A 23,544-nucleotide genomic window follows, 5' to 3' on the forward strand; every position below is an offset into this window, starting at 1 on the left:
CGGTACCAGTTTAAAAATCCCTGATTCAAAATATCACTACACAGGAGCCAAGGCTGGTGACGGCTCACGGTTGCTGGCTTTTTTCACTGTCCAGGTGTGCGACAGTCAGGGACAGTGGCTTGTCAGAGCAGAGATGGGAAGATTTATGGTTCCAAACAGAGCTCACAGCACCTGATCAATCACACTACAGTAAAACAACCAGCTGAAAAACGAGGCTTTACAGCTAAAAACAAACAAATAAACAAAAACCCTGCAAATTTTAGAGGCCAGAAAAACTCTAAATGTGGCAATAGTGCAGGGTAAGTTCAAGAGAAACTAAGGACAATCCTGATTAGAAAGAAAAGGTAAGTGTCAGAGAAAGATGTTGCATAATGTTGTATCTGTTTAGTCCTCACATGTTAGCTCATTTAACTTTTGAACATGATAGATCTACACAGACCAGCAGTGCTTTTTTCTCTTTTAAGCCCTGTAGATCACAGCAGTGAAACCCCAGGGCACCCTCACAGATGAATGGAGGCAGATGTGGTGCAATTAATCATCTTTAGTACAAAGAAAAGCTTGAACGCTGCTCTGGTCCCCCTTCAGATGTCACACTTACGTGAGCTTGTCACAGAAGGTACATCTCCACTCGCGTGTTCTGGGGTTCACAATACGGCAGCTGCTGCAGATTCGAGACTGGCACTCCTCGCAGAGATCGCCCCGGTCGAAGATCAGGCCCAGAGTCTTGAGGCAGCGAGTGCACTGTCGGGCTCCCAAATCATGTGGCCGGATGAAACCCTTTTGTTTGACCTCCAGCAGCTCATTCTTCAGCCTCCTGCGGGACAGAAACACAAGAATGTCACAGGACACTAAGAAAAGTAAACGTGATGACGGTGAGTTTAAATGGTGACGTGGAAGTCCTCACCGAATCCTCTTCTCCTCTCTTTTCCTCAGCTTCTCGTCTTTCTGCAGCACCTTCAGGATCATTTCTCGTTCATGTTCCAGCAGAAAGGAGAGGTTCAGATCCTTCCCAGATTGCTCCATTGATCCCACGGTCACCAGTTATCCAGTTATGTCAGCCAGGGGAATACGTTGCATGGAGGGCGTCAGCAAGAACTACATCATCCTGCGGTGTTCATCTTGTTCTTTTAGTGCTGGAAAGGTATGAATTCAAAGCTCCCAGGGTCTCTCCAGAACTTCTTCTTTTATTTGATTTTATTTTGGGGGGAGGGAAAGCTGGAACTCCCTGGAGACCTAGACAAGGTCAAGCAGACACAAAGAAAAGTCACTAACATACATCTGGCAATAATAACTTTATAAATCATCACGGCTTCGAGGTAAAAAATCCTGTTTGATCCTGGTTAATATACCTGTCTTCAGGCCAGTTTGAAAAGCATTAATTAAAATAAGACAATGATTTTCTGTATTACAAGTGGAAGCACAAGTAATTGGTAGACATTTGACGGCTCCACAGCAGCTTAACAACCTCCCAATTAGGAGCTGAGCCTGACATTCAGAGCGCTGCTGCTGAGCTTACATTAGCAAAGCTCTATCTTTCCGTGAAATTCCCGACAAGACTTGTACTAATTATCTGCACACCTGCAAACCAAACCACCTAGCTTCATGGCAACGGCTTTTATATAACCTGACACAGCCACAGAGATGGCAGTATTGCTCAGTCTGCTAAGAAATGCAGATATCTATAACGCAGATGGGAACAATCATACACACAGGATTATATACACTATAGTACATACAGGTGTTATAAGTGTTATTTTGTGAAATAAGCTTTCAAATCTTTGTTGTACTGTAAAGTCATTTCTCAGGATATCATTTAATCTAATCTTACAGAAACAAAAATAGACTCTGTGAGTAGTTTTCTGATAAGGTTGATTGGTTTGAGTCAACAGTGCCTTTGATAAATTTGTCTACTGAACACAAAGGAGCTCACATGGTGATGTTTCTGAGGTGCTGCTGCAGCCTTGCATGTCCACGAGAGCACCATGTATGATGTGATTATTCTTGGTGGAAATCTGAGTGCACAGAGGTGCTGAGATCAGGTGCTCCAACCTGTACTTGTGCTATTCTTGCAGCAGCACCCACCCTGCGGCTGTTTCACCAGAACAATAGCTGCCCTCCCTGCTGACAGAGCAGTGCAGGTCTCTCTGGATCAGGAGCAAATCCAGACACTTTGTCAGCCACCATTTAGTCCCGATATGTGTCCTGCGCAACATACCTGGGACACGTTCATCAATTATCAATGCACTCACTCAGGACTGGAGAGAGATTTCTCAACAACAGATCTGGACCCTTGTGCAGTCCATGTGCAGATGGGTGACTTTCTTGTCCATACATAAATTGTAATGTTGGTACTGTTAAATATTTTAAACATAAACTTCCACATTTATGTTTTTTACTGACATGTTTCAACAGTTATTGAATATATTGCTTTAATTAGCACAACTTTATTTTAACCTCTAGCACCGTCACGAGGCAGCTTGCTTTTGTACCGGCAGTAATAAGCACTTTTTTGTATCACAGGTGAATCAAGACATAAGGGCTTCCATGAAAAGGTCGCAGCAGTCAGTGTGGGTCATCAGCCACAAAACCACCATTTGTTAAGGCATTAAGAAAAAAGAAGAAGAAACAAAACCATCCTAAAGGCTGGAAGCTAACTACCCAGTGATGGAGCACTGAGATTATCGTCTTCGTGAAATGTAAACCAAATTACTCTTCAAATGACACTAATTAAATGCAGCAGCACAGACAATATCAGCACCGAACATAAGGGAACATCACCAGAGGACACAACCAGCCACAGCACTAAAAACAGAGTCAGAATTGCTAAACTATAATCAGTTTTACAAAAGACTGAAATACCCAATACTGAAAGCCAAACATTAACCAAAACAATCTGTCTGCAAACCAACTCTGCAGTGTTATAAACTTGCTAAAAGGCAGGACCGATCATTTGCAGTGAACTGTATTTAAAATCAATACAGTTCACTGCATTCTTCTGCAGCAGCTAACGGTTATTCATCTCCGCAGCTCTTAAACCTACAATAAAAGTTCTAGCAGAGCCACTATATTAATAAATAAAAACACCTAAGGCACTCAAAAAGTACAACAACAACTTTAAAAATATAAATAAAAGAAGGTTGATGCTACAAAGCTACAGGAATATGAAACAATTTCAGTCTGTGTGATCAACCTGCCCTCTCCTCTCCTGCTGCCCGTGATTACCCTCTCACATGATTGGCCCTCTGTGCTACAATCCCATCAGTAAATATTACCATGGTAACATCCTACCAAAACCAGACCAAATCAAAAAGCTGAAATGACCAAACATCATCTCTTTCATGGTTTGCATTTGCACACGCTGATACTATTATTTCGTTTAAAACATTTGTGTTTGTTGGTGCAGCCTCAAAGAGCAGCAGGTTGGAGTTTAGCAGTGTCTTGCTCCAACACTTTTATATAATTTAGCTCTTTTATCTAGTCTCCCTCGTATGTTGTTTTGATCTGTGCTTTGAAGTTTTTGAATTTTTAATCAGAAAAACAACCGGGGAAAAAAAAGCTGAAGACTTACAGACAGACAGGAAGATGATGAGGAGGAGCTAGGAAACAAACCACTAACCCTACAACTAATAGCTGCACCATCTGAGCTAAAGCAGTCCTGATTATGATAAGAGGTCCACAAGGAAAAGTGTAAATGAGTGAAAATGCCAATCCTTCCTATGCTAAGGAAACCCTGAGTGGCTTTGATTTCTTCTGATGTGTCTGAAAGTATCTGAACACACAGAGAATATTCTCCGTCTCGCTGCAGTGCCTGATCAAATAAACTGCTAAGAATATTGTGCACAATAAAAGCAACCACAAAGATGACATACTAATGTATATGGGGTGGAATGAGGACAAAATTCTGCCTGTGCTTGCGTGAATTAAGTCGGGAAACCAAATTTGACGGCTTGGAGAGATCCGCCCAGGCCCACACCAGTCTCCTTCAGTCCTTACTCATTACTGTCTCTTTCATCCTCGTCCTTTCTTCTCTTCCCTCTTCCTTTCACTTTACATGAATTAGCACTAATGAACCGGCAGACTTCATCACAGCTTCATTTGCAGCCAAAGGCACATCTTGACATCAGCAATTATGGCATTTTAAGCCGAACTCCAGCTGCATTGTAACCTGTGAAGAGATACTGCTTCACCTTTTAGACGTCAGCTGGGGATTTGATAAAGAGAATAATAAAAGATACCTTAGAATTTAAATGATTCAAGCAGTTGAATTCAGATTTGCCTTTTATCAGCTATTAACTTAATGTGTGATTTCACTTGGAACAAGAAAAACTGCTCATATATGGGCTGGCAAATATTTTAGGATGATATGAACCTGTCAGTGATACTGATAACAATATCAGTGCAGACATTAGAGCAGCAGTTTTATAGTGAATATGATGAAGAAAAATATGTTTAGGACAGCTTGACACATAGTGTCTATGCTACAACTCTGCTGTTTGGAGCAAATGCAGCTAAGCAGCTAGTGATGAAAAGTCAAAGTTGGCTCAGATATATCAAGAATGTATGGAAGCTTGTTTCTGTCACTGGGAAAATAAATAATTAAATAAAAATGGTAAATAGTAAAAAGCTTTACTATCCATAAGTCAAAATTTCAACTTACTAATGTAAAAATCGCAGTAAATAATTAGATATTGGGAGAATACTTTAAAATTCTGACGTATTTTGAGTTACTGATTTTACAATTTTGAGATAAACCCCCACTTTTTCGTTTTTCAGTGGTGGAAACAAGTTTCCATATGAGATCTTTTACTTGCCAAAAATGGGTATCTGTCCCAGAAATCCTGGATTGGGTTGAGCCTCTGCAGCCATACTTCTAGCTTGTGCTTAAAGCCAAGGAAGAACAAGCATTAGCATTGAACTGGACATGTGTGTGCTTAATAGACTGGCAAATTACAGCAGGATTTTCCTATCCTCGGTCAGAAGGCACAGGTGACTTATATGATGAAAGAGAGGGTCCACAGCAATGATAATTAGGGTTCTTTTAATCCAAACATCTCCAGAAGTGAATTCGTGTGAGTATATGTATATGTGTGTGTGTGGTTCTGTAAAATAACAGAAATTACAATTAGCAAACAATTAAAGTCAACCAAACTGGTCTAAATAATACAGAAAGGGTTGAACAGAAATGACTAAACACCACCCCCTGGTGGACACAAATGGGCTGCTGCACAGGGATAGACTCCATCTTTACTTTGGGCAGCTCAGTTCACAAGGGTAGCGCCATTTTAGTCAAATCAGCGTGAATATACAGTGTCTCGTGGCTACACGAACAGCTGGAAAACTCTACTAAGCATCACCCAATGTACATAGCTAAGTATATGATAAGTTACAACCATAGAACAAACAAATACAAGGCACTTACTTATCATTCACGCACACGCACTACACATGTTCAGTACAACAGCCCAGCTCCACCAGCGCTATCAAGGTGGACCAGCGCAAAAACAAACAAGGGATGGGAGGAATGTACCATCTTAGCAGTGGTTAGAGGGGGTCCGTGGAACAGTCTATATACACAAATCACAGGGGTTTTCTACAGCCGCCCCCTAATGTGTATAGCACATTAGTAAACATCAAAAACCCATGTGAATATAACTAAGGACGTTCAGCTGACAGTTCAGGTAACGTGATAAGTTTTGACACAGGCCGTTGGTATTTATGTTCCCCAATAGCGACTTCAGCTACTCGCACCTGTCCATCCGGGCTGGGAAACACCTGTGTTACCTGTCCTACGGGCCAGGAAGCCCGTGGGAGCTGATAGTCCGCCACCATGACAGTCTGTCCCACTTTCAAAGGTGGAGTAGTCTGGTTCCACTTCTGGCGAGGCTGCAGTCCAGGCAGGTAGCGCTGAATGAACTGAGTCCAGAACCGGTCCGCTATGACTTGGCTGTGACGCCATTTTCGCCTTCCAAGTTCTTCTCTGGTGCCATATACTGCCTGGGGAAGGGAAGCATCGCGCCGCCCCATGAGCAACATATTTGGCGTGATCGGGTCAACATCTGCAATATCCGAGGAAACGTATCCCAGTGGCTTGGAATTAAGTATGCCCTCTACTTCAATAAGAACAGTAAGCAACAAATCCTCTGGCACCGCTTGACCTTTGAGGGCAACTTGAAGTGCAGATTTGACTGAACGGATCTCCCGTTCCCAGGCTCCCCCAAAATGTGGAGCATGCGGAGGGTTGAAGTGGAAAGTGATGCTCTGTTCACTGAGCTTCTCCTGCAGTCGTGGCTCCATCACTTTGAATGCCTCCTGTAGCTCTCTGTCTCCTCCTCTGAAATTGGTGCCCTGATCACTCAGTATTTCAAAGGGTTTTCCTCTTCGAGCAATAAATCTGCGCAGAGCCATGAGAAAGGAGTCAGTGTCCATACCAGTGAGAAGGTCGAGGTGAATGCAGCGGGTCGTAAGGCATTTAAATATAATGCCCCACCGTTTTTCTTGTCTCCTGCCTATCTTTATAGTGAAAGGGCCAAAACAGTCAATTCCTGTGGACCAGAATGGCGGCTGATTTAATCGCAAGCGGGTAGCAGGGAGATCGGACATCTTCGGTGAAACAGGCTTGGCTCTCCACTTCTTACACTCCAAACAGCGATACTGATGCTTCCTTATGGCCTGTCTGCCTCTTAAAATCCAATACCTGCGTCTCAATTCGGCAAAGACACGTTCTGGGCCAGGATGCAGGAGACGTGTATCATAGTCTTTGATGATGAGCTGAGTAGTAGGATGGTCTGGTGACAACACGATAGGATGCAGAGTGTCAACATCCATCTGCTCTGCTCGCCGGAGGCGTCCACCTACTCGTATGAGGCCAAGCTGACTGTCATATTCGGGAGAAAGGTTGCTCAGTCTGCTGTCTTTGTACACCTCTTTCCCAGATTTAAGGGTGTGTACTTCAACAGGGAAGCTTTCTTGTTGCGCCTGTTTGAGAATTTGAACTTCTGTCTCTAGTCGTTGTGCTGCTGACATAGGGAGGCCAGCCGCCCCGTGAGAAGACAGGTGGGTGGCCTGCACCAAATCAGCCCAGGTGTTGTATGCAGGATCAGACTGTGCCAAATCTGTAGTGACACAGGCACAGAAAGCTGATTTCTTTAACTCAGTATTATCTTCAGTGTCTGTACTCACAGTAGGTCGTGCTGGCCACTGCTCAGATGCTTGTCTCAGGAAGGGGGGCCCATCCATCCACTGGCTAGGTTTTGACAGCTCACGTAATGGTTTTCCCCGGGTGATGTCATCTGCTGGGTTCAAAGCCGAGGGGACATACCTCCAGCTGGCGGCCTCAGTCAGCTCCTGTATTTCGGCAATACGAGTACCTACAAACACTTTATAGTGACAGGATTCGGACTGGATCCAGTTCAACACAGTGGTAGAATCGGTCCATAAAGTAGTCTCACTAATGGGCAGAGTAAGCTCACTGAGGAGGAGTCTAGACAGTTGTGCCCCAGCCAGTACAGCACACAGCTCTAAACGGGGAATTGACAGTTTCTTGCGGGGAGCTACACGTGATCTGGCCATGATAAAGGCAGTGTGGACCTCATGTTCTGCCGATTTAAATCTCAAATATGCCACTGCTCCGTAAGCACTCTCTGACGCATCACAGAATACATGCAGCTGGAAAGTTCCCTCTTGGGTTGCTGGGGCTATGTAGCATCTAGGCAGACAGATTTCTTGTAGATACTGTAACTCACTCACCCACTCTTGCCACCGCTGGAGTAACTCGCCCTCGATGAGATCATCCCAGTTCCTGTCATTCTGCCACAGACGTTGAACAATAACCTTTGCCCGGGTCGTGAAGGGGATGATGAAGCCCAGTGGGTCGTATTGAGAGGCGAGGATGCTGTAGATATTTCTCATGGTTGACTCCTGAGGAACCACTGGCCGACATCTGTAGGCAATCTGGTCTGTGGAGCAGTGCCATGCCAAGCCTAAGGTTGGTTCTTGGGGATCTGGTTGGTGTTCAGTCAACCACAGCTCGCAGGTAGGGGACTTTGCTTCAGAGGGGAGATGAGCAATGGCCTCTGGGTAGTTACTTGCCCACTGTCGGATTTCGAAACCACCAGTAGATAGCAACTCTCTGATGTTATCGACAAGTGGTCGTGCCTGCAAAGCAAAGGGCAGAGATTGCAAACAGTTATCGACATAAAATGAGCGCAGCACTGAGTCTAGTACTTGTTCATTGCCATCTTTATGATCCTGCACATGGCGCTGAAGGGCATACGTGGCACAACAGGGGCTGCATGTGGTTCCAAAGGGCAGGACACACCACTCATAAATGTCAGGGCTCCGATCTCTTTCCATATCTCTCCACACGAATCTCAGCAGGGGCCGGTCATGCGGAAGAAGCCGCACCTGATGGAACATACCTCGTATGTCCCCACTCACAGCAACAGGGTGCTCCCTAAATCTCAACAGGACACCTATTAAGGATGGACCGAGAGTTGGACCTGGTAGCAGCTGATCGTTAAGACAGTCTTGCCTATATTGGAAGGAACAGTTGAAAACTATCCTAGGCTTATTGTTATGATGCACAATATGATGGGGAATGAACCAGGATTCATCTGTGAGGTTTGCCTCTTCAGGAGTGAGTTTTCTTACATAACCTGCTTGTTCCAGTTTGTGTATTTCTGCATTGTACACAGCCGCTAGATCAGGATCTTTAATCAGGCGCTTCTCTGTGGACCGAAGGAGAGCCATCACTGCGTCATGGTCAGTTCGTAGTTTAGTGGAGTCTCTGCGGCGGAGCAGAGGAGTAGCATAACGAGCTACTCCATCCACCTGTACACGTTCTGTGGTTTTCTGCAGTAACTCCAGTGCCTCTTTGTCTTGTTTAGAGCGAGTTACCTCTTTCTCTGATCGAAAGGGGAGCACATCTAACTGCCACAGCTTCTCAACGTTCTGTCTTAGCGCTTGAGAGGGAGATGGTAACAGGGATGTGTGCAGACATGAAGCTTCAGTAGGTAGATGTAGAAAGGTAGCTGGTCCCTGGATGGCCCAACCGAGGTTAGTGTTGACAGCAACAGGGCTGCCTAGTGGACCGACTTTGACAGGTGACAGAGGGGTGATGAGCTGGACATTATCTGAGCCTATAAGAAGCATAGGCTGCACATCCTTAAATGCTTTGATGGGAACGTCGGCCAGATGTGGATATCTCTGACGGAGTATGTCCACTGGGCAGGATTGTTTTGCCAGATTAAGTTCTTTAGCAGTGAAGACACGTCTGATGTGATGTTTGATTTGGGGAGAGCTGGGTGCACTCAGTTCAAAAGAAACCGATGCGCCTTGTAACTGTGACACCTCCTGCCTGATGGTTCGTAGTTTGAGGGACTCCTCTGTGATATTTAATTGCAGGTAATGAACCGCTGCAGATAAAACAATAGTCCGCTCTGATCCATCGTCAAGAATGGCATAGGTGGACAGAGATCGCCCATTGTTGTGGAGGGTAACTGGGACCACTTTAAGCATGACTCTGCCTGAATGAGTGACTTGGTCCAAATACACCATGCTGGAGGCTGTACTCAATGTCAGGATACTCTTGTTTGGGCGAGAGGCAGCTTCATGAAGGATCTGCAGGTGTTGTTCTCCACAGGTGGCACAAGGTTTCTTCAGATTGCAATTGTCAGGCTGGTGACTCCGACCACATCTCCAGCATCTCTTATTGTCATTAATCCATGTAATAATCTGTGTAGTACTCAGCTTACTGAAGTCAGAACAGGAACTCAAGTAATGTTCTGTACTGCTACAGAAGGGGCAGTAGGGCTTAAATTTCTCTCTTTTCTTCCCTTTCATAGGTTCTTTACTGTCAGTAGGGGCTGAAGTGGTATTAGCCGTCGGTGTTGTAGGCTTGTCAGTGCCATAGTAGACTGATGAGGATGTCTTTAATGGTCGTGATGACTTGTCTCTACGATCTGAGCGGGGTTTATCAGATATGTAGCTTTCTGTAGCCCTTCGTGATATCTGTATGGCCTGTGACTTCCTCTCCAACCACTGTGCAAAGTCAGGGAGAGTATAGGTGTTAGCTGAGTCACTCCGCAAGATGCCCTTTGCAAGACAATATTCAGCAAAACTGTCTTGATAGGAGAAAGGGAGTTTACTCAAAAGCCTGTCCACATGGGAACCACACTCTAGTTCGCTCTTAGCAGCTCCTTCCATGGAGTTTAGTAGTCCCACCAAACTACTAACTGATAGAGCAAAGTCTTCAAACCCCTGTGCATCTCCAGCTTTCACTGTGGGAGCTCTCAAAATGTTGTTAATTTCACCTTGGACTAATTGGCGTGGTTGTCCATAGCGCTGCTGTAGAGCCTGCATTGCTTTACTGAAGGGCATAGTGTCATGCACATACCTCTTTGCAAGCTGAAACGCAGGAGGAAACTTTAGATGATCCAGAAGTACTTGGAATTTGTAATCCTCAGACAGGTGTGGGTGTGGTCCCAAAACTCCATCCAGACCTTTCTTCAGTAGCAGGAAATCACTTTCTTTTCCTGTGGTGAAGCGGATCAGGTTGGGTTTTGGGATGCCATAAGAAGAGGAAATAGCCATCTCCATCAAGTTCGGTCTCTGAGAGGAAAGCAGAAATGAGGAGTGTTGTGGGCTGCTCTGAATTACATCATGCTGTGAACTGACAGGTGCAGCTGGAGCAGGATGCCGATAGGTATACTGTGAGCTAACAGCAGGTGGCAGCACTGGTGTAACGTATGGCTGACTGAGAGGTGGGCCTGAAGTCCAAGGCGGATAACCTGGAGAGGGCATGCCAGGCGGCAGCGTGACAGGGTACTGCATAGTGCCAGGGATACTAAACTGAGCAGCACTGTGTGGCACAGACCACTGTGGGGTTGATGACTGCCAATTCAGGTCTCTTTGCTGATACCAGGGAGGATGTGGCTGTTCTGTTGCTGTAGATGCAGACCGGGGTACCACTGGTGTTGGCTGAGCAGCTGATGGCATGGAAGAGTGGACGTATAGAGGGGACTGAGGACTAGGTATTACTGGAGATATGGGAGGGATGTTTTCTAGTCCGCCCATAGGAGGAGCTTGTGTAGGATTATTATCCACAGTTAGTAAAGGCATACTATGGCTCCGGACCTGGGTTTGTAACTGTACTTGGGGGGTTCTTTGGCCAAAGTTCAAAGACACTTGTATAGCGCTCTGTATCTCCCTCATCTGCTCCTGTACCTGGGTAACACACTGCTCCATCCTCCTTATTCTCTCCATCTCTGGTGAGCCATCGATGCCAGCGATTTGGTGTATTGGAGTAGCTGCGTTAGTGTTCGGTGGAACTGGGTTAGTCGGCTGTGGGGGATAGGTCCAGATGAAGTCATCCAGATATCTTGGAGCCCTATGTGGTCTCCTTTGCCGGGCACCTTGTTGTTCTTCATCATATTGGGATGCCGCCATGTTAGGAAATGCTGTAATTACTCCGGCTCGAAGGACCATTTGAACTGGACATGTGTGTGCTTAATAGACTGGCAAATTACAGCAGGATTTTCCTATCCTCGGTCAGAAGGCACAGGTGACTTATATGATGAAAGAGAGGGTCCACAGCAATGATAATTAGGGTTCTTTTAATCCAAACATCTCCAGAAGTGAATTCGTGTGAGTATATGTATATGTGTGTGTGTGGTTCTGTAAAATAACAGAAATTACAATTAGCAAACAATTAAAGTCAACCAAACTGGTCTAAATAATACAGAAAGGGTTGAACAGAAATGACTAAACACCACCCCCTGGTGGACACAAATGGGCTGCTGCACAGGGATAGACTCCATCTTTACTTTGGGCAGCTCAGTTCACAAGGGTAGCGCCATTTTAGTCAAATCAGCGTGAATATACAGTGTCTCGTGGCTACACGAACAGCTGGAAAACTCTACTAAGCATCACCCAATGTACATAGCTAAGTATATGATAAGTTACAACCATAGAACAAACAAATACAAGGCACTTACTTATCATTCACGCACACGCACTACACATGTTCAGTACAACAGCCCAGCTCCACCAGCGCTATCAAGGTGGACCAGCGCAAAAACAAACAAGGGATGGGAGGAATGTACCATCTTAGCAGTGGTTAGAGGGGGTCCGTGGAACAGTCTATATACACAAATCACAGGGGTTTTCTACAAGCATGCTTATTGTTTAATTTGGGGATGTTAGCATGCTAATGTAGTACATCTGAAGATGGCAGGAATAACATAGGTCTTTCATTGTATCTGGTCCTAAAGCAGAGACGTGACCTTGTGATACGGCTCAATGAGACGAGAAAGGACGAATAACAGCTGCCGAGATATTCATCCTCAAGTTGAAGCTGAAGAAAACGCCTGAGAATCAAGAAGCGTTGTGAGTGAGATTCAGTGGGCTTCTTCTTAAAGCTCAGAACAACATCCAGACTAAATTCTCTTTTAAAACCTTCTGATCTGCAAAAGGTTATTCATGCTTTTTTACATCTAGAAATGTCTGATGTGAATGCACTGTATATTGGAGTCAGTCAGTCATTTCCTACATATACAATTAGTCCAATAACTGATTACCAAAAAGGACAATACAGCAGCCTTGCACTGGTTCCCTGGGTATGACAGAATCCAGTGTAAACTGGTACAGTTTGAATTTAAAGCCTTTAAATGTTTTTCACGTGCATGTGGTAGATAACCTCTAGCCATAAACTCCCTCAAGATCGTCGCTTCCCAATCACTCGACCATCCTGAGGTCTAAGCTTTTTAAGAACTTTTTTAAATGTACTTTTATTTTTAACTTTACACACTTTGATTTAAAATCTGCTGTATAATTACATGTTTCTACTTCCTTATCTATTCAATACATGTTGGATTATTTACTTATTATTATTTACATTTATATTTAAAATAATAAATAAATATTCTTATACATGTACTAGTTTTATTTTGTATCATATTTGCTATATTCAGCATTTCAGCCTCAACAACTCACAAGAATTCATGATACACTTGGCATTACAGGGTTGACAAAATATATGTTAGCTTGTAGCTTCTGGTGGCATGAAAGTGGAAAATCTGGAAACTAGCAGAAGACGTTTTATCTCTGCATCAGCTAATTCACACTTCATGTGATCCTCTAACTGACTGATCTAATGAAAATTACAAGGATTTCTACTTCTGCATGGATAGAAGCAAGAACAGAAAATAAGATGCAGTTACAAGGGGATTATTACGGGCCATTAAAAAATGAAAAAAGAAAAAAAAAACTCATAAAGGTCATAATCATCATTGTTGCCAAGGGATCTTGCTTGTTTTTAATCAACACAATAATTTTGCAAATACTGAAAATTTCTGTTATGATTGTGGTAGTGTTTGGGTTTAGTTTTGTGCATCAGATAAAAAAAAATACGGAGCAGAACAACACAGCCTATGTCACATGTCACATATGTCACATGACCCTTCTGACGTACAGTCCACTCACGAACAATAGTTGGTCAACAAGATAAATAAAGCAAAACTAATATTTATCTAAGCTCCTGTCATGTTATAGTCACAGGCACTGCACTGTGTGTCCGCTTGTGTGTGCTACTGTAGGGCTGGTATCCTGATGCAGCCCTCCCTGAGTACACACAACACACATTCCCGCTACCGCTCTGCCCTGAGTAAACACGAGTGAGGAGGCAGTGAAACTCTGGGATCCGAGTGGAAGAAACACACTGGCTGCTCAGCTCTGCGCTAATAAACGTTGCTTCGAGGAAAGTACGGTGACTCACTGTTTCGATCACTCGCTGCACAGCGGTGGTTTTCATATTTTGCACTGTTCACAATCCAAGCATGTAATGGATTGTTTGTCACCGACTCTGTGCTCTATCAAGGACATCTGGCCACAAAGCCACACTGCGGTCTTCCTTGTGTTTTGCAACTCTGTGGCATTTCACCAGCTGTCAGTCTGGTCTTTTCTGCAGGTGGTCGAGCTTACAAATAGCAGAATCAATCTGCCAATTAAAGGTCGCAGGTGGGCTCCACTTGGCAGAAGAGCAAAATAGATATGAGTGAGAAATGAACATGCAACAAACATGAACTGAGCATTCAGCGGCCGGATGGAATAATTCAAAGTCCAAGGCCACAGGACGCTGGTAGAAAAGCGTCGGTATTTTAATTTCAGCTCTTTTCTCTCAGAAAGGAAACCTTCCAAGGGGAAAAACAGGATGAGTCAGACACAGTATGTCTGTCAGCCTCTGAACGATGGGCTTGTTGATATTGTTGATGTGTTATATTTTCCTTACTGTCACAGATTCCCCTCTAAAGACCAAAACCAACACTGAGTGATCCTCGGTACCCATGCTACGCTTTTATCCAGAGTCCTTTAATACATTCATATGTAACAGAGCCTAAAGACAATTAAAAACACATCAATGAGCTGCATTGCTGCACTGTTTCTTCACTGGGAGGAGTACAGGCACTGTAGCTCAACTTGATTCAGCGTCACATCCTGCTGCTGTGTGGCTTTTAAATAAATGATTCTAAATGCCTCTGAACTTTCTTTTCCTCCCCCCCCCACACTGAGATCCAGTCATCTTGGGTCCGGAGAGAAGACGGGGATGAAATATGAAATATCAGTCACCATCTCCCTCGTGTCTTTCATGTTTTGTTTGTAATGGTTGCTGTACCCTCTGCTCACATTGTTTTGCTGCTCTGATTAAAATAAACATCTGTTCTCCCCAGTTGTTTAGCACTTTAAGATTTGCAGAAAAAATAAATAAAAACTGAACTAAATTCAAGTAGTCTCGAGCTCCAATATGCTGCTGAATGAAACTCTATACACACACCGTGACTGGTTTAACTGGAAGACTTCATGACTATTATTTTGTTATTTGAGCATTACTGCATGTTGCAAACAACACAATATTTCACCGGGTACACCCACATCAGTGCTTACTCATAAAGCAGTTAGTGAGGGAGGCATTCAACTCTGCACACTCAGGAAATGATGGGAAAAAATACATATGCGATTATTTAATACTGACTGCTAATGTGGTTGAAATCGTTATTGCAGTTTATAAACAACAGAATAAATCTATATGCAAAATCATCAAATTATAATCAAACTGATGTGGCAGAAATAAGCCAAACATTAGTCATATCCAATAATCTTGCAGTCAGGTTAGAGATGCTCATTATTTTCTACATTTAATTACAGTAATGATCTTCTTTAACAAACACTTTTTACTTCACTCATAAAAAAACAAAACAAAACGGAAACACCTGAGAAAAAAAAGCCAGTCTGGAAAGGGTTACAAGCCATTTCTAAGGCTTTGGGACTAAACTGAACCACAATGACAGCCATTTTCCACAAATGGAGAAAATTTGGAAAAGTGGTAATGCTTCACAGGAGCTGCCGGCCTAAAGAAATTACTTTAAGAGCACATGGACGACTCATCCAGGAAGTCAAAAAAACGAACCCAGAAAAACATTAAAAAACCACTTACATGTTTCAGTTAAGGTCAGAGTTCATGATTCAACAATAAGAAAGAGACTGGGCAAAAATGGCCCAGTCTCCCATGAGTTCAAGAAGAAAACCGCCGTTGGTTTGCTGGCTAATCTAATTAGCCAATAACATGAAGGCAGCTCAATGAATTTGGGCCTGTAGGCATGATCAAGACAACCTGCTGAAGTTAAAACTGAGCATCAGAATGAAGAAAAAGAACCTTTGACCATGATGTGGTTGTTAGTGCCAGACAGGCTGGTCTGAGCACCACATGTTGAAACTTGAAACAGATGGGCTACAATAACAGAAGACCACACCAGGCGCTGCTCCTGTCACCTAAGAACAGGAATCTGAGGCCGCAACTCACACAGGCTCACTAGCATTGGAAAACTGGTCTGATAACTCTTGATTCCTGCTGTGACATTCAAATGGTAGGATCAGAATTTGATCTGCCAGTCATAAAAGGAAATAGGAAGCCACAGTTGGGGGATGCTAGGACTATATGGAACAGATAGGAAAGAGAGGAAAACTCTGTTACCTTTGTCCCTGAATGTAATAAAGGCTCATAACTGTCACAACTTAGAAGTAGGTTTGCAGGAGACCCTCCTCATCCTTAGCTGTAAGAGTAAGACAACAAGAAGCCAACAGCTCAGTGGAGATTCCCCAAGGGATACCCGAGTGGGGATCTTAGTTTGCTGTGACTTGGGGGTGGGAGGAGATGACTTTATGACCAGCAGGAAGTCACATATACAGACACACACTGTTAAAACACACACACCCACACACACATTCACACACACACAACACACAGAGGTACGCGCACACGCAGGCACTCACTTGCTCGCACATACATACACAAACACAGTGTTTTAGGTTTACAACACACCGTGTGGGTTTTACGATGGGGGGTGTGGGGGGTCGCTTGTATAAAACTCGTTGTACCAGACAAAGAAGTTGAGATCTGCAGAGGAATTCTCTCCACTTCTGGAAGGTGCATGAGTGACTGAAGATAAAGGTTTTGTGAAATAACTACTAAGTTCCGGTGTCGTCTCTGGAGAACTGAGGAATAAAAAGAACTGGGGTGAAACTGAAAACGCAACAATAGCCATGTCTCAAACCTCAAATCACCTCAAACTGGTTTCTTGAGCATGACGATGAAATCCAAAATCCCTGAGGAATGTTTCGTGCAACCTGTTGCATCTGTGCTATGACGAACTCTGCAGTTCTGAAAGCAAAAAAGGGGATTCAACCTGGTATTAGAAAGGTGTACCTAATATAATGTCAGGTGGGTGTACATAAAAGCAATCACTGCCACAAATTGAGCCAAATGCTAGCTTTCCAATTTTCTTTACATGGTCATGTGCTACAGACAGTTAACCTTACAACTAGGGTTCAGTGCATCCCAAAGACCAGGAGCAGCCCTCTGTAATATTTTATGTGTGCCCCCCCACCCTGGAGTCTGGGGGGGCACAAATGCTACAGTGGAGAAGACTTTTGATACCACTCATGACTGGAATATGTTATTATTAACCATAGCAGGCCACTGTAAAAAGTCAATTAAATTTTATAGAGGAAAATCGCCAAAATTGAACAATACCTATGAATGACTGGCCACATTCAGAATAGAGATATGCAATAATAAACATTGGTCCTCGTGATTTAGGTTCTCACTTGAAATAGTAAGTTATTAAATGTAGAATATAATCGACAGGGACATTTGATAGGATGTGGTACTGAAAAAGAACAAGAGCAAAGTAAATAAAGAAAATATTGTGTTTAGTTTGGATAAATTCAAATTAAAATGTACCATTACACTCAGAGGATCAATATGAAATAAAACATATGCAAAATTTGTAGGAAGTACATGACTGATAACTGTTCTGTCCTGAGCGTTTGTTTCTAGAGCACCCACTTGACCACACCAACAGTTTCTCGCCACCGAGGAGGGGTACTTGCAAAAAGAATAAAATAAAAATCTGAGTTTAACAAAACATTTTAAATGTAAATATCAAGCTTACCTTTCTTTTTCCATGAAATGTGCTTGTGGGCACGCCAGCCATTTTGAAAAGGTGGGCAAAACAATTGGCAAGGCCACACCCCCACACATGTGATATAATTTTAAAGGTACTGTTGCCCTCTCTAAGAAACATCAGGAATTAGAGGAGTGGCAAGTAGAGTATGCGAGCTACAAGCAAAAACTAAAATGTGTACTACAGTGTGCAAAAATGAAATACTGGGTCATCAGGGGGTCATGAGGGACATTTATAAAACTAAAAGTCCCACTAACCTTAAAGTGCACTTGAAAAGCCCACACAAGAAGGTTAACCTAGCTTACCTAGAAGACCTCATCAGGGGGAGCACACTCCCCCTCCTTGAAGAGCTCACCCACTCAACCCGCATCCCCAGAAAACAGCTAACCCCAGATAAGGCAGCGTGATGTATCCCGAGATAACAGGACTGGGACATCTAAATAAAGCTGTGAAACAATCGCCTTCAAAAGGTTATCAATTCACTTGAACCAAAATTAGGACCACTCGGTGCGGCAAGAGTTAATAGTTATTAGTCTCAACACCCAAGGATAACCAGAAGAGCATGACTGATATGATGGAACTGGGATTTTGTTACACTTAATTTTTGCAAAACACAAATAAAACTAAATTGAAACTAAGGATTTTCAGAAAATAAAAACTACACTAAACTAGCAAAGAATTGGTAAAAACTAATTACAACTGGAAAAAATTGAAAATCTGGAGTCGAAACTAAATAAAAATAACAACTAATGGAAATGGCGAAAAGTTTAAAACCCTGGTGCAGAGATTGGCAAATCTGACCAGGAAACGTTATAAAATGGATTGTCAGGATAGTCAGCGTTAAAGCCACTTTTGACAGTCCATACTAGGATGGCATTGGACATCTTCGGGGCGGAAGAGGGTTGGTGTGACCAAGGTGTGGTTTGGCTTGTTGTATGTACATTTCAAAATGTTACAGCTCTGGATGGACCAGTTACCAGGGCATGGAAGGATGACAGACTTTATTACATGAGGAGAAGGGACATTTTCGGGATCGAAGATCCTCAGGGATGACAAGGCTGAAGCAACGGTACTCGAGAGAAGAATTTCTGATACTTTCTGAGATATGATGTCACCAACCTTCTCTTTTAAGTGTCTAGCTCCGGTGAATTGACACATGGGAGTGTGTCAAAAAAGGGGGAAGTGGAAGTTGAGTTTGAACATCAAACAATGGTGATATGAAAATTTCTATGAGTTTATTTTTGTGTTTAATAAATTAGCTATGGTAAAACTTAAGCTTATAATGTGTTAGACTTAGAAAGGGTTCACTAATTTTTGATTTCTTTTACACACACATAAATTATGATTAGAATAAGTCCTGAACATAATATTTTAAACCAAATTTGAATCATTAGAAGAACAATGGATAACAATATTAGATTATCAAGGCTAGGGAGAGAGGTGTTTTGGTTTTCTGTCTCTTGCAGAGAAAGGAACAGACACCAGACGGGGACCCGGAGATGTGAGGACCCTTCACAGCAGGGACAGATGTAGGGACTGCCGAGACAGCAACTGGGGTCAAGTGTCATGACGTTTGGGCTCCTGGAGAAGATGGATCCCACAAACACAGCAATAACCATGAAGGGGTTGGCGAAAACCAGGAACACCAGACCAACGAGGTTCAAGAGGCTCTTGGCAAAAAGGGGGACACGCCGGTGACCCCAAAATACACAGATCTTTGTTTGAAATCGGGGCAGAATAATCCCCAGAACTGTGCAATGACTAAAGGGTGGTCTAACCCCGGAGGTCGAAGAAAGAAGCTGAGAATCACCCAACTGGAAGACACTGGTAGCTGCAGCAATAAAAATAAAGGTTAAAAGCTCCTTAGACAGAGGTTCTAGTCTAAGTACATTTGAAAGGTATAAGGGGGCATTAAAATGGGAGTGGAAAACTGGAGCACCAAAATAAAGCTGTGGGAGAATTGGTGAGTGATGGGAGTGTCATCTGTAACTGCTGTTATGGTTGTAAATCTAACTTTGCTTGCATCTGAACTGCGTGAACACAGAGGTCATCCCACATATGGTCCACCCGTTAAAGGGGGACAGAGGGCCTCAGGATCAAGAAAACTTGGACCTTGCGACCCTGGAGTGCATGTTGTAAGTGATCTCTTTCAGAGATCAAAAGGGGGAATTATTAGATTATTCTGTTATTATATGTTACCTTATATATGTAATCAAAGTAGTTGAATTAGAATACTGCTGTAGATCACATTATACCCTTTAATATAGAGTGTGTGAGCTGTATGTAGTTTAGTTCTCATTATACTTTTGAGTTAACAGAACATATTCACATATTAGTTCATTAGATAAATGTGCATCACTCTGTATCCTTGATCTGCTGGGAATGTGTTACACTGTTTTCTTGACATGCTTAATTGTTGAATCATGAAGAGAAGGTTGTAAGCAGGAGACTCTGTGTCTAAAGACAGGGGAGATAGATAGACCACATTCCACACCCCCACCTTACAGAAAGCAGAGAAACAACTGCCGAGGTCATAACTTAGGCGCTGTAACAGAGAAAAAATGTGATGTTTTGGCTTTTACGACTAGCTGGGGGCCACTAGAGACTATAAAAAGCTGAGCAACCCGTCACCATTTGGAGACATGTGCCTGACCCTCTGGTAGCATCTCTCCCGTCCGGACGTTGTAATGCTCTGACTGTTGAATTGTATGGAAATAAATGATTGTTGATTGAGCATTTATACACCGAGTATTGTCCCTCCTTCAGCCCAAAGATTCAAAGAATTGGGAGAATTCAACACAAGGAAAGAAGGCACTGATGTACAGTTCATTCATCTCTGTTACTTGTGAAATAATGATGCAGCAGCTCAGAATGACTCCAAGGGAGCATTTTGCTTCAGCTTAACTGTTATGTTCCATCCATCATAGCCGATTAAACTCCCCAACATTAACAAACACAGCTGGCGTTGTCACTAAGGATTTAAAAAAAACAATAAACCAGTGGATTTTCTTTAAAACAGCAAACAAATAAAATAAGGAAATAACAAAATAAAACACTGCCGTCCTTTCATCAGACAGCACATAGAGTCTGACTTCTATGGAGAGAAGGTGTGAAACGAAAACAGTAGCGCAGCAGAGTCCTTAATGTCAGCACCACAGAAATAGCATTAGCTACTGTTCACTGCAGTATATTTTTAATTATAGCTCTCAATGCCAGATATGCGTTAGATGATATAAGGTTTTGCTGCAATTCGATAAATCATATTGGATTATAAACCTTGAAAGCCTTGCACAAAGCATTTCTGTGAGAGAGTTCTAGCGGGATGAGTGAGGTTGTGAGAACATTATATAGTGTGTTTATGTAGAAAATGTGGGTCACGCTGACTTCTTCAAACTGAAAATTCACCGGCTTCGACTCCAGCGTTAGACATGTTATTGCAGCAAGAAGCAGCTTAGATCTTTGACTCGAGAGATCAGTTTTTCCTTAAAGAGTTATCCCTTCACCTTTAATCAGCAGATTCTTCATCTCCTGGGAGGCACAGGTTTTTCTAGATAACGTCCCCAGGCACAGCAATATATATCGCCCAAAGAAGTGTTTACAAGAACTGAGAGTCTGTATCACCTAATAAAGTTTAAAGATTTCCAGCTCTATGTATCAGACAGCTTCATTTATAACAGTCAGTCAGTCGGGGAAGTTCTCCCCAGGATAAAAACTGGCAGATTGTACTGTGGCTCAACTCTTTTGTTTTAATGTATAGCTTCTGAATCCTCCTGCGGCGATTCACAGGATGCTGAATCATTAATGCAGTCGGACTCGGTAGTGATGATGAATAACAGAGATCATCCCTGATGACCATTAAACAGCGGGTCGCTTGACACAGCCGCAGACCACCTTCTGCCGGATTCAGACAAACAACACGGGGTCTTTATGTGGAGCAAACACAAACACACAAGGGCAGACTTCCTCTAAGTGTAGGAAGCATCAATTATTCACCATCCAAGGTCAATAATAACACACTTCACAGCTGCTTACGCCTTGCCACTGCAAACACCAGAGAATATGACAGAGCAAATTCCTGTTTTCTTTGGATAGCAAGTGCCTCTTTCCCCCAGGTACAGTACACCTGTTTACGCACACATTTTTAATCGCCACCCCTCGCTTGCGCGTTTGTCATGTTCGTGTTATATTGACAGTACTGCAAAAACACATTTCTGACTCATAAAGGCTGCTTATGTTACCATGCAGACTGCACCAATACAGCAGACCTGCTTGAAAGAGCAAACAAATACAGAATGTAATTACACCCCATTTAACCGACAGATTATTGATAGATTCTCAATTTATTGCCATCATTCAAACGCTTTTGTTTTCAGAGTGGAAATCTTTACAGTCGGCACGGGTCTGTTGAGTATATTTAGATAATCAAAGATCCTTTTGATAAAGTGCTAACAGATGAGCACGATAAACAACTTACGCTTAAAATTAAACTTCAACGTCATCTTGGTAATTAGTCACATTTATCACAACTTCACATCCATTAAATCACAGCACTGTACAAAAGTCTTGAGTGATTATGAAAAAGGTCACGTAGGGTCAGATCAAATTAAAAGGATTCTCAGACGCCTTTAGAAGAAAAGGTTGGGAATGAATATGATCCTAGCAGGGGATTTGAAATGATCTCCTAATAACATGAAATAAAATATTTTACTGCAATATGCTCATCTAATTTTGAACAGCTGCCAACCAATAGGAACAGGCCATTTGGTGCAAAAATGATGTTACTAAAAACAAACCCCTCAAGGTGTGTTTTATCTTGTAAGGTAAAGACGCAACAATAGTCATCACGTGTAAAATCAGATCCTATATGGGAGGTGTGCCAGACAAAAAGCATCTGGTATTAGAGCAAACATCAGTGCATAAAAGACTATTGGCCAATGACCATGAAGACAAAGAGCAGCTCTATTGGAGTAATGTGCTATGGACACAGAGTTGTTTTTGCACAGTTAGTGCAGACGTGTTTCGTGCAAACCAAAGAAAGCTTTTCAGGAGAGCCTCAAACCAGCCTTGAAGCACGGTGATCAGAATGCGGTTTGGGGCTACTTCACTGCCTCGGGCCTGCTTCCAGTCATCGATTTAACAATAAATACTGCATCATATAAAGAGAGTGCTTGAAGATAATGTCCAAAACGTGTTGCTCAACCAGAGCTGGAGCATTTTAACAGGAAAGCAATTCTCGGCACTGCCACACACATCCATCTAAGTACAACTACAAATTGAAGGTATGACTCAAATGGGCTTGCTGTGGTTCCATTTAAAATGCTCAGATACTTTTATTTATTTAAAAAAAATAAAATAAAATTGATGCCACGATGTTGACTTGTGTCTTGCTGGATAAATCTTTACAGTGTCAGCAGGACAAAAACTATCAAACTGATTTTGTGCTAAGAAAGAAACCTGTAGGTTTTTGGATAATTCCTTAATACTTTACAAAGGCTCTTCTAGTTTTAGTAGCCTGATCCGACCGACTCTGTGCCTCAGCTCTTGTGTTTCTTTAATCTTGCGTGTGCTTTGGATTCTGCCTCAGCCTGCTTCCTGTACACCGTTTGCTTCTGATCTTTTGCACCTGTGAGTCAAACAGTTTTTTTTAACCCACATACTTTTACAACCGATCTCACAATGATGACAAATCTACACTCAGACATAAAATTCAATTGCTTCTCTAAGCGTCAGAATGAGATGAAGCACAAACCTCTTGAGATAGACGACTGCACATAAAAGCCAGGCTCAGGACAACATAATTTACCAGCGGAGAGTCTTCAGACTGAGAAGCTCTTTATAAAGCAGTTAGCGCACAGACTCTTACTTTATTGCTTTCTGCTGTGCAGATACAGACAACAATCCATAAGCATGTTCAGAATGGTTTCCAGCTCAACCATCTTATCTGAGGGCGGAAATAAGATTTATCCTGCTATCTCAGCCGTGCATCTCCCCACCATGTAATCTACTTCCTGCTATCGGATGTGAACCA

At 42.8% G+C, this 23,544-nt stretch overlaps 2 protein-coding genes across 6 annotated transcripts in view; both read right to left on the bottom strand.

Annotated features, from left to right (window-relative positions):
* The window catches only part of sytl5 (synaptotagmin-like 5), a 61,428-nt gene that overhangs the window by 17,198 nt on the left and 20,686 nt on the right, over positions 1-23,544 (bottom strand). For all 4 annotated transcript variants that reach the window (XM_026144490.1, XM_026144491.1, XM_026144492.1 and 1 more), the window contains 2 exons: positions 905-1,233; positions 599-814 (listed from right to left, as the gene is read on the bottom strand). In XM_026144490.1, coding sequence (XP_026000275.1) covers positions 599-814; positions 905-1,023 — 335 coding nt within the window. In that variant the 5' untranslated portion in view covers positions 1,024-1,233. The remainder of the gene's footprint in view (positions 1-598; positions 815-904; positions 1,234-23,544) is intronic.
* On the bottom strand, positions 4,916-12,427 carry LOC113007680 (uncharacterized). Of its 2 annotated transcripts, none has more exons than XR_003269934.1 (2): positions 5,420-12,427; positions 4,916-5,099 (listed from the first exon to the last, which is right to left on the bottom strand). XR_003269934.1 is itself a non-coding variant. In XM_026144488.1 (2 exons), exon 2 carries the CDS (start codon positions 11,482-11,484, stop codon positions 5,653-5,655), a length of 5,832 nt encoding a protein of 1,943 aa, XP_026000273.1. In that variant the 5' UTR covers positions 11,485-11,673; positions 11,994-12,427; the 3' UTR covers positions 4,916-5,652. The 2 variants fall into 2 exon arrangements, 1 of the variants encoding a protein (XP_026000273.1); XM_026144488.1 differs by having other exon boundaries at positions 4,916-11,673; positions 11,994-12,427.

This window comes from Astatotilapia calliptera, chromosome 16, assembly GCF_900246225.1.
Source record: "Astatotilapia calliptera chromosome 16, fAstCal1.2, whole genome shotgun sequence".
In the NCBI taxonomy this organism is placed as follows: domain Eukaryota; kingdom Metazoa; phylum Chordata; class Actinopteri; order Cichliformes; family Cichlidae; genus Astatotilapia; species Astatotilapia calliptera.

What these genes read in the sequence shown, in the direction of transcription:
- LOC113007680 (XM_026144488.1), bottom strand. Translation starts at nt 11,484, where the DNA reads ATGGTCCTTCGAGCCGGAGTAATTACAGCATTTCCTAACATGGCGGCA.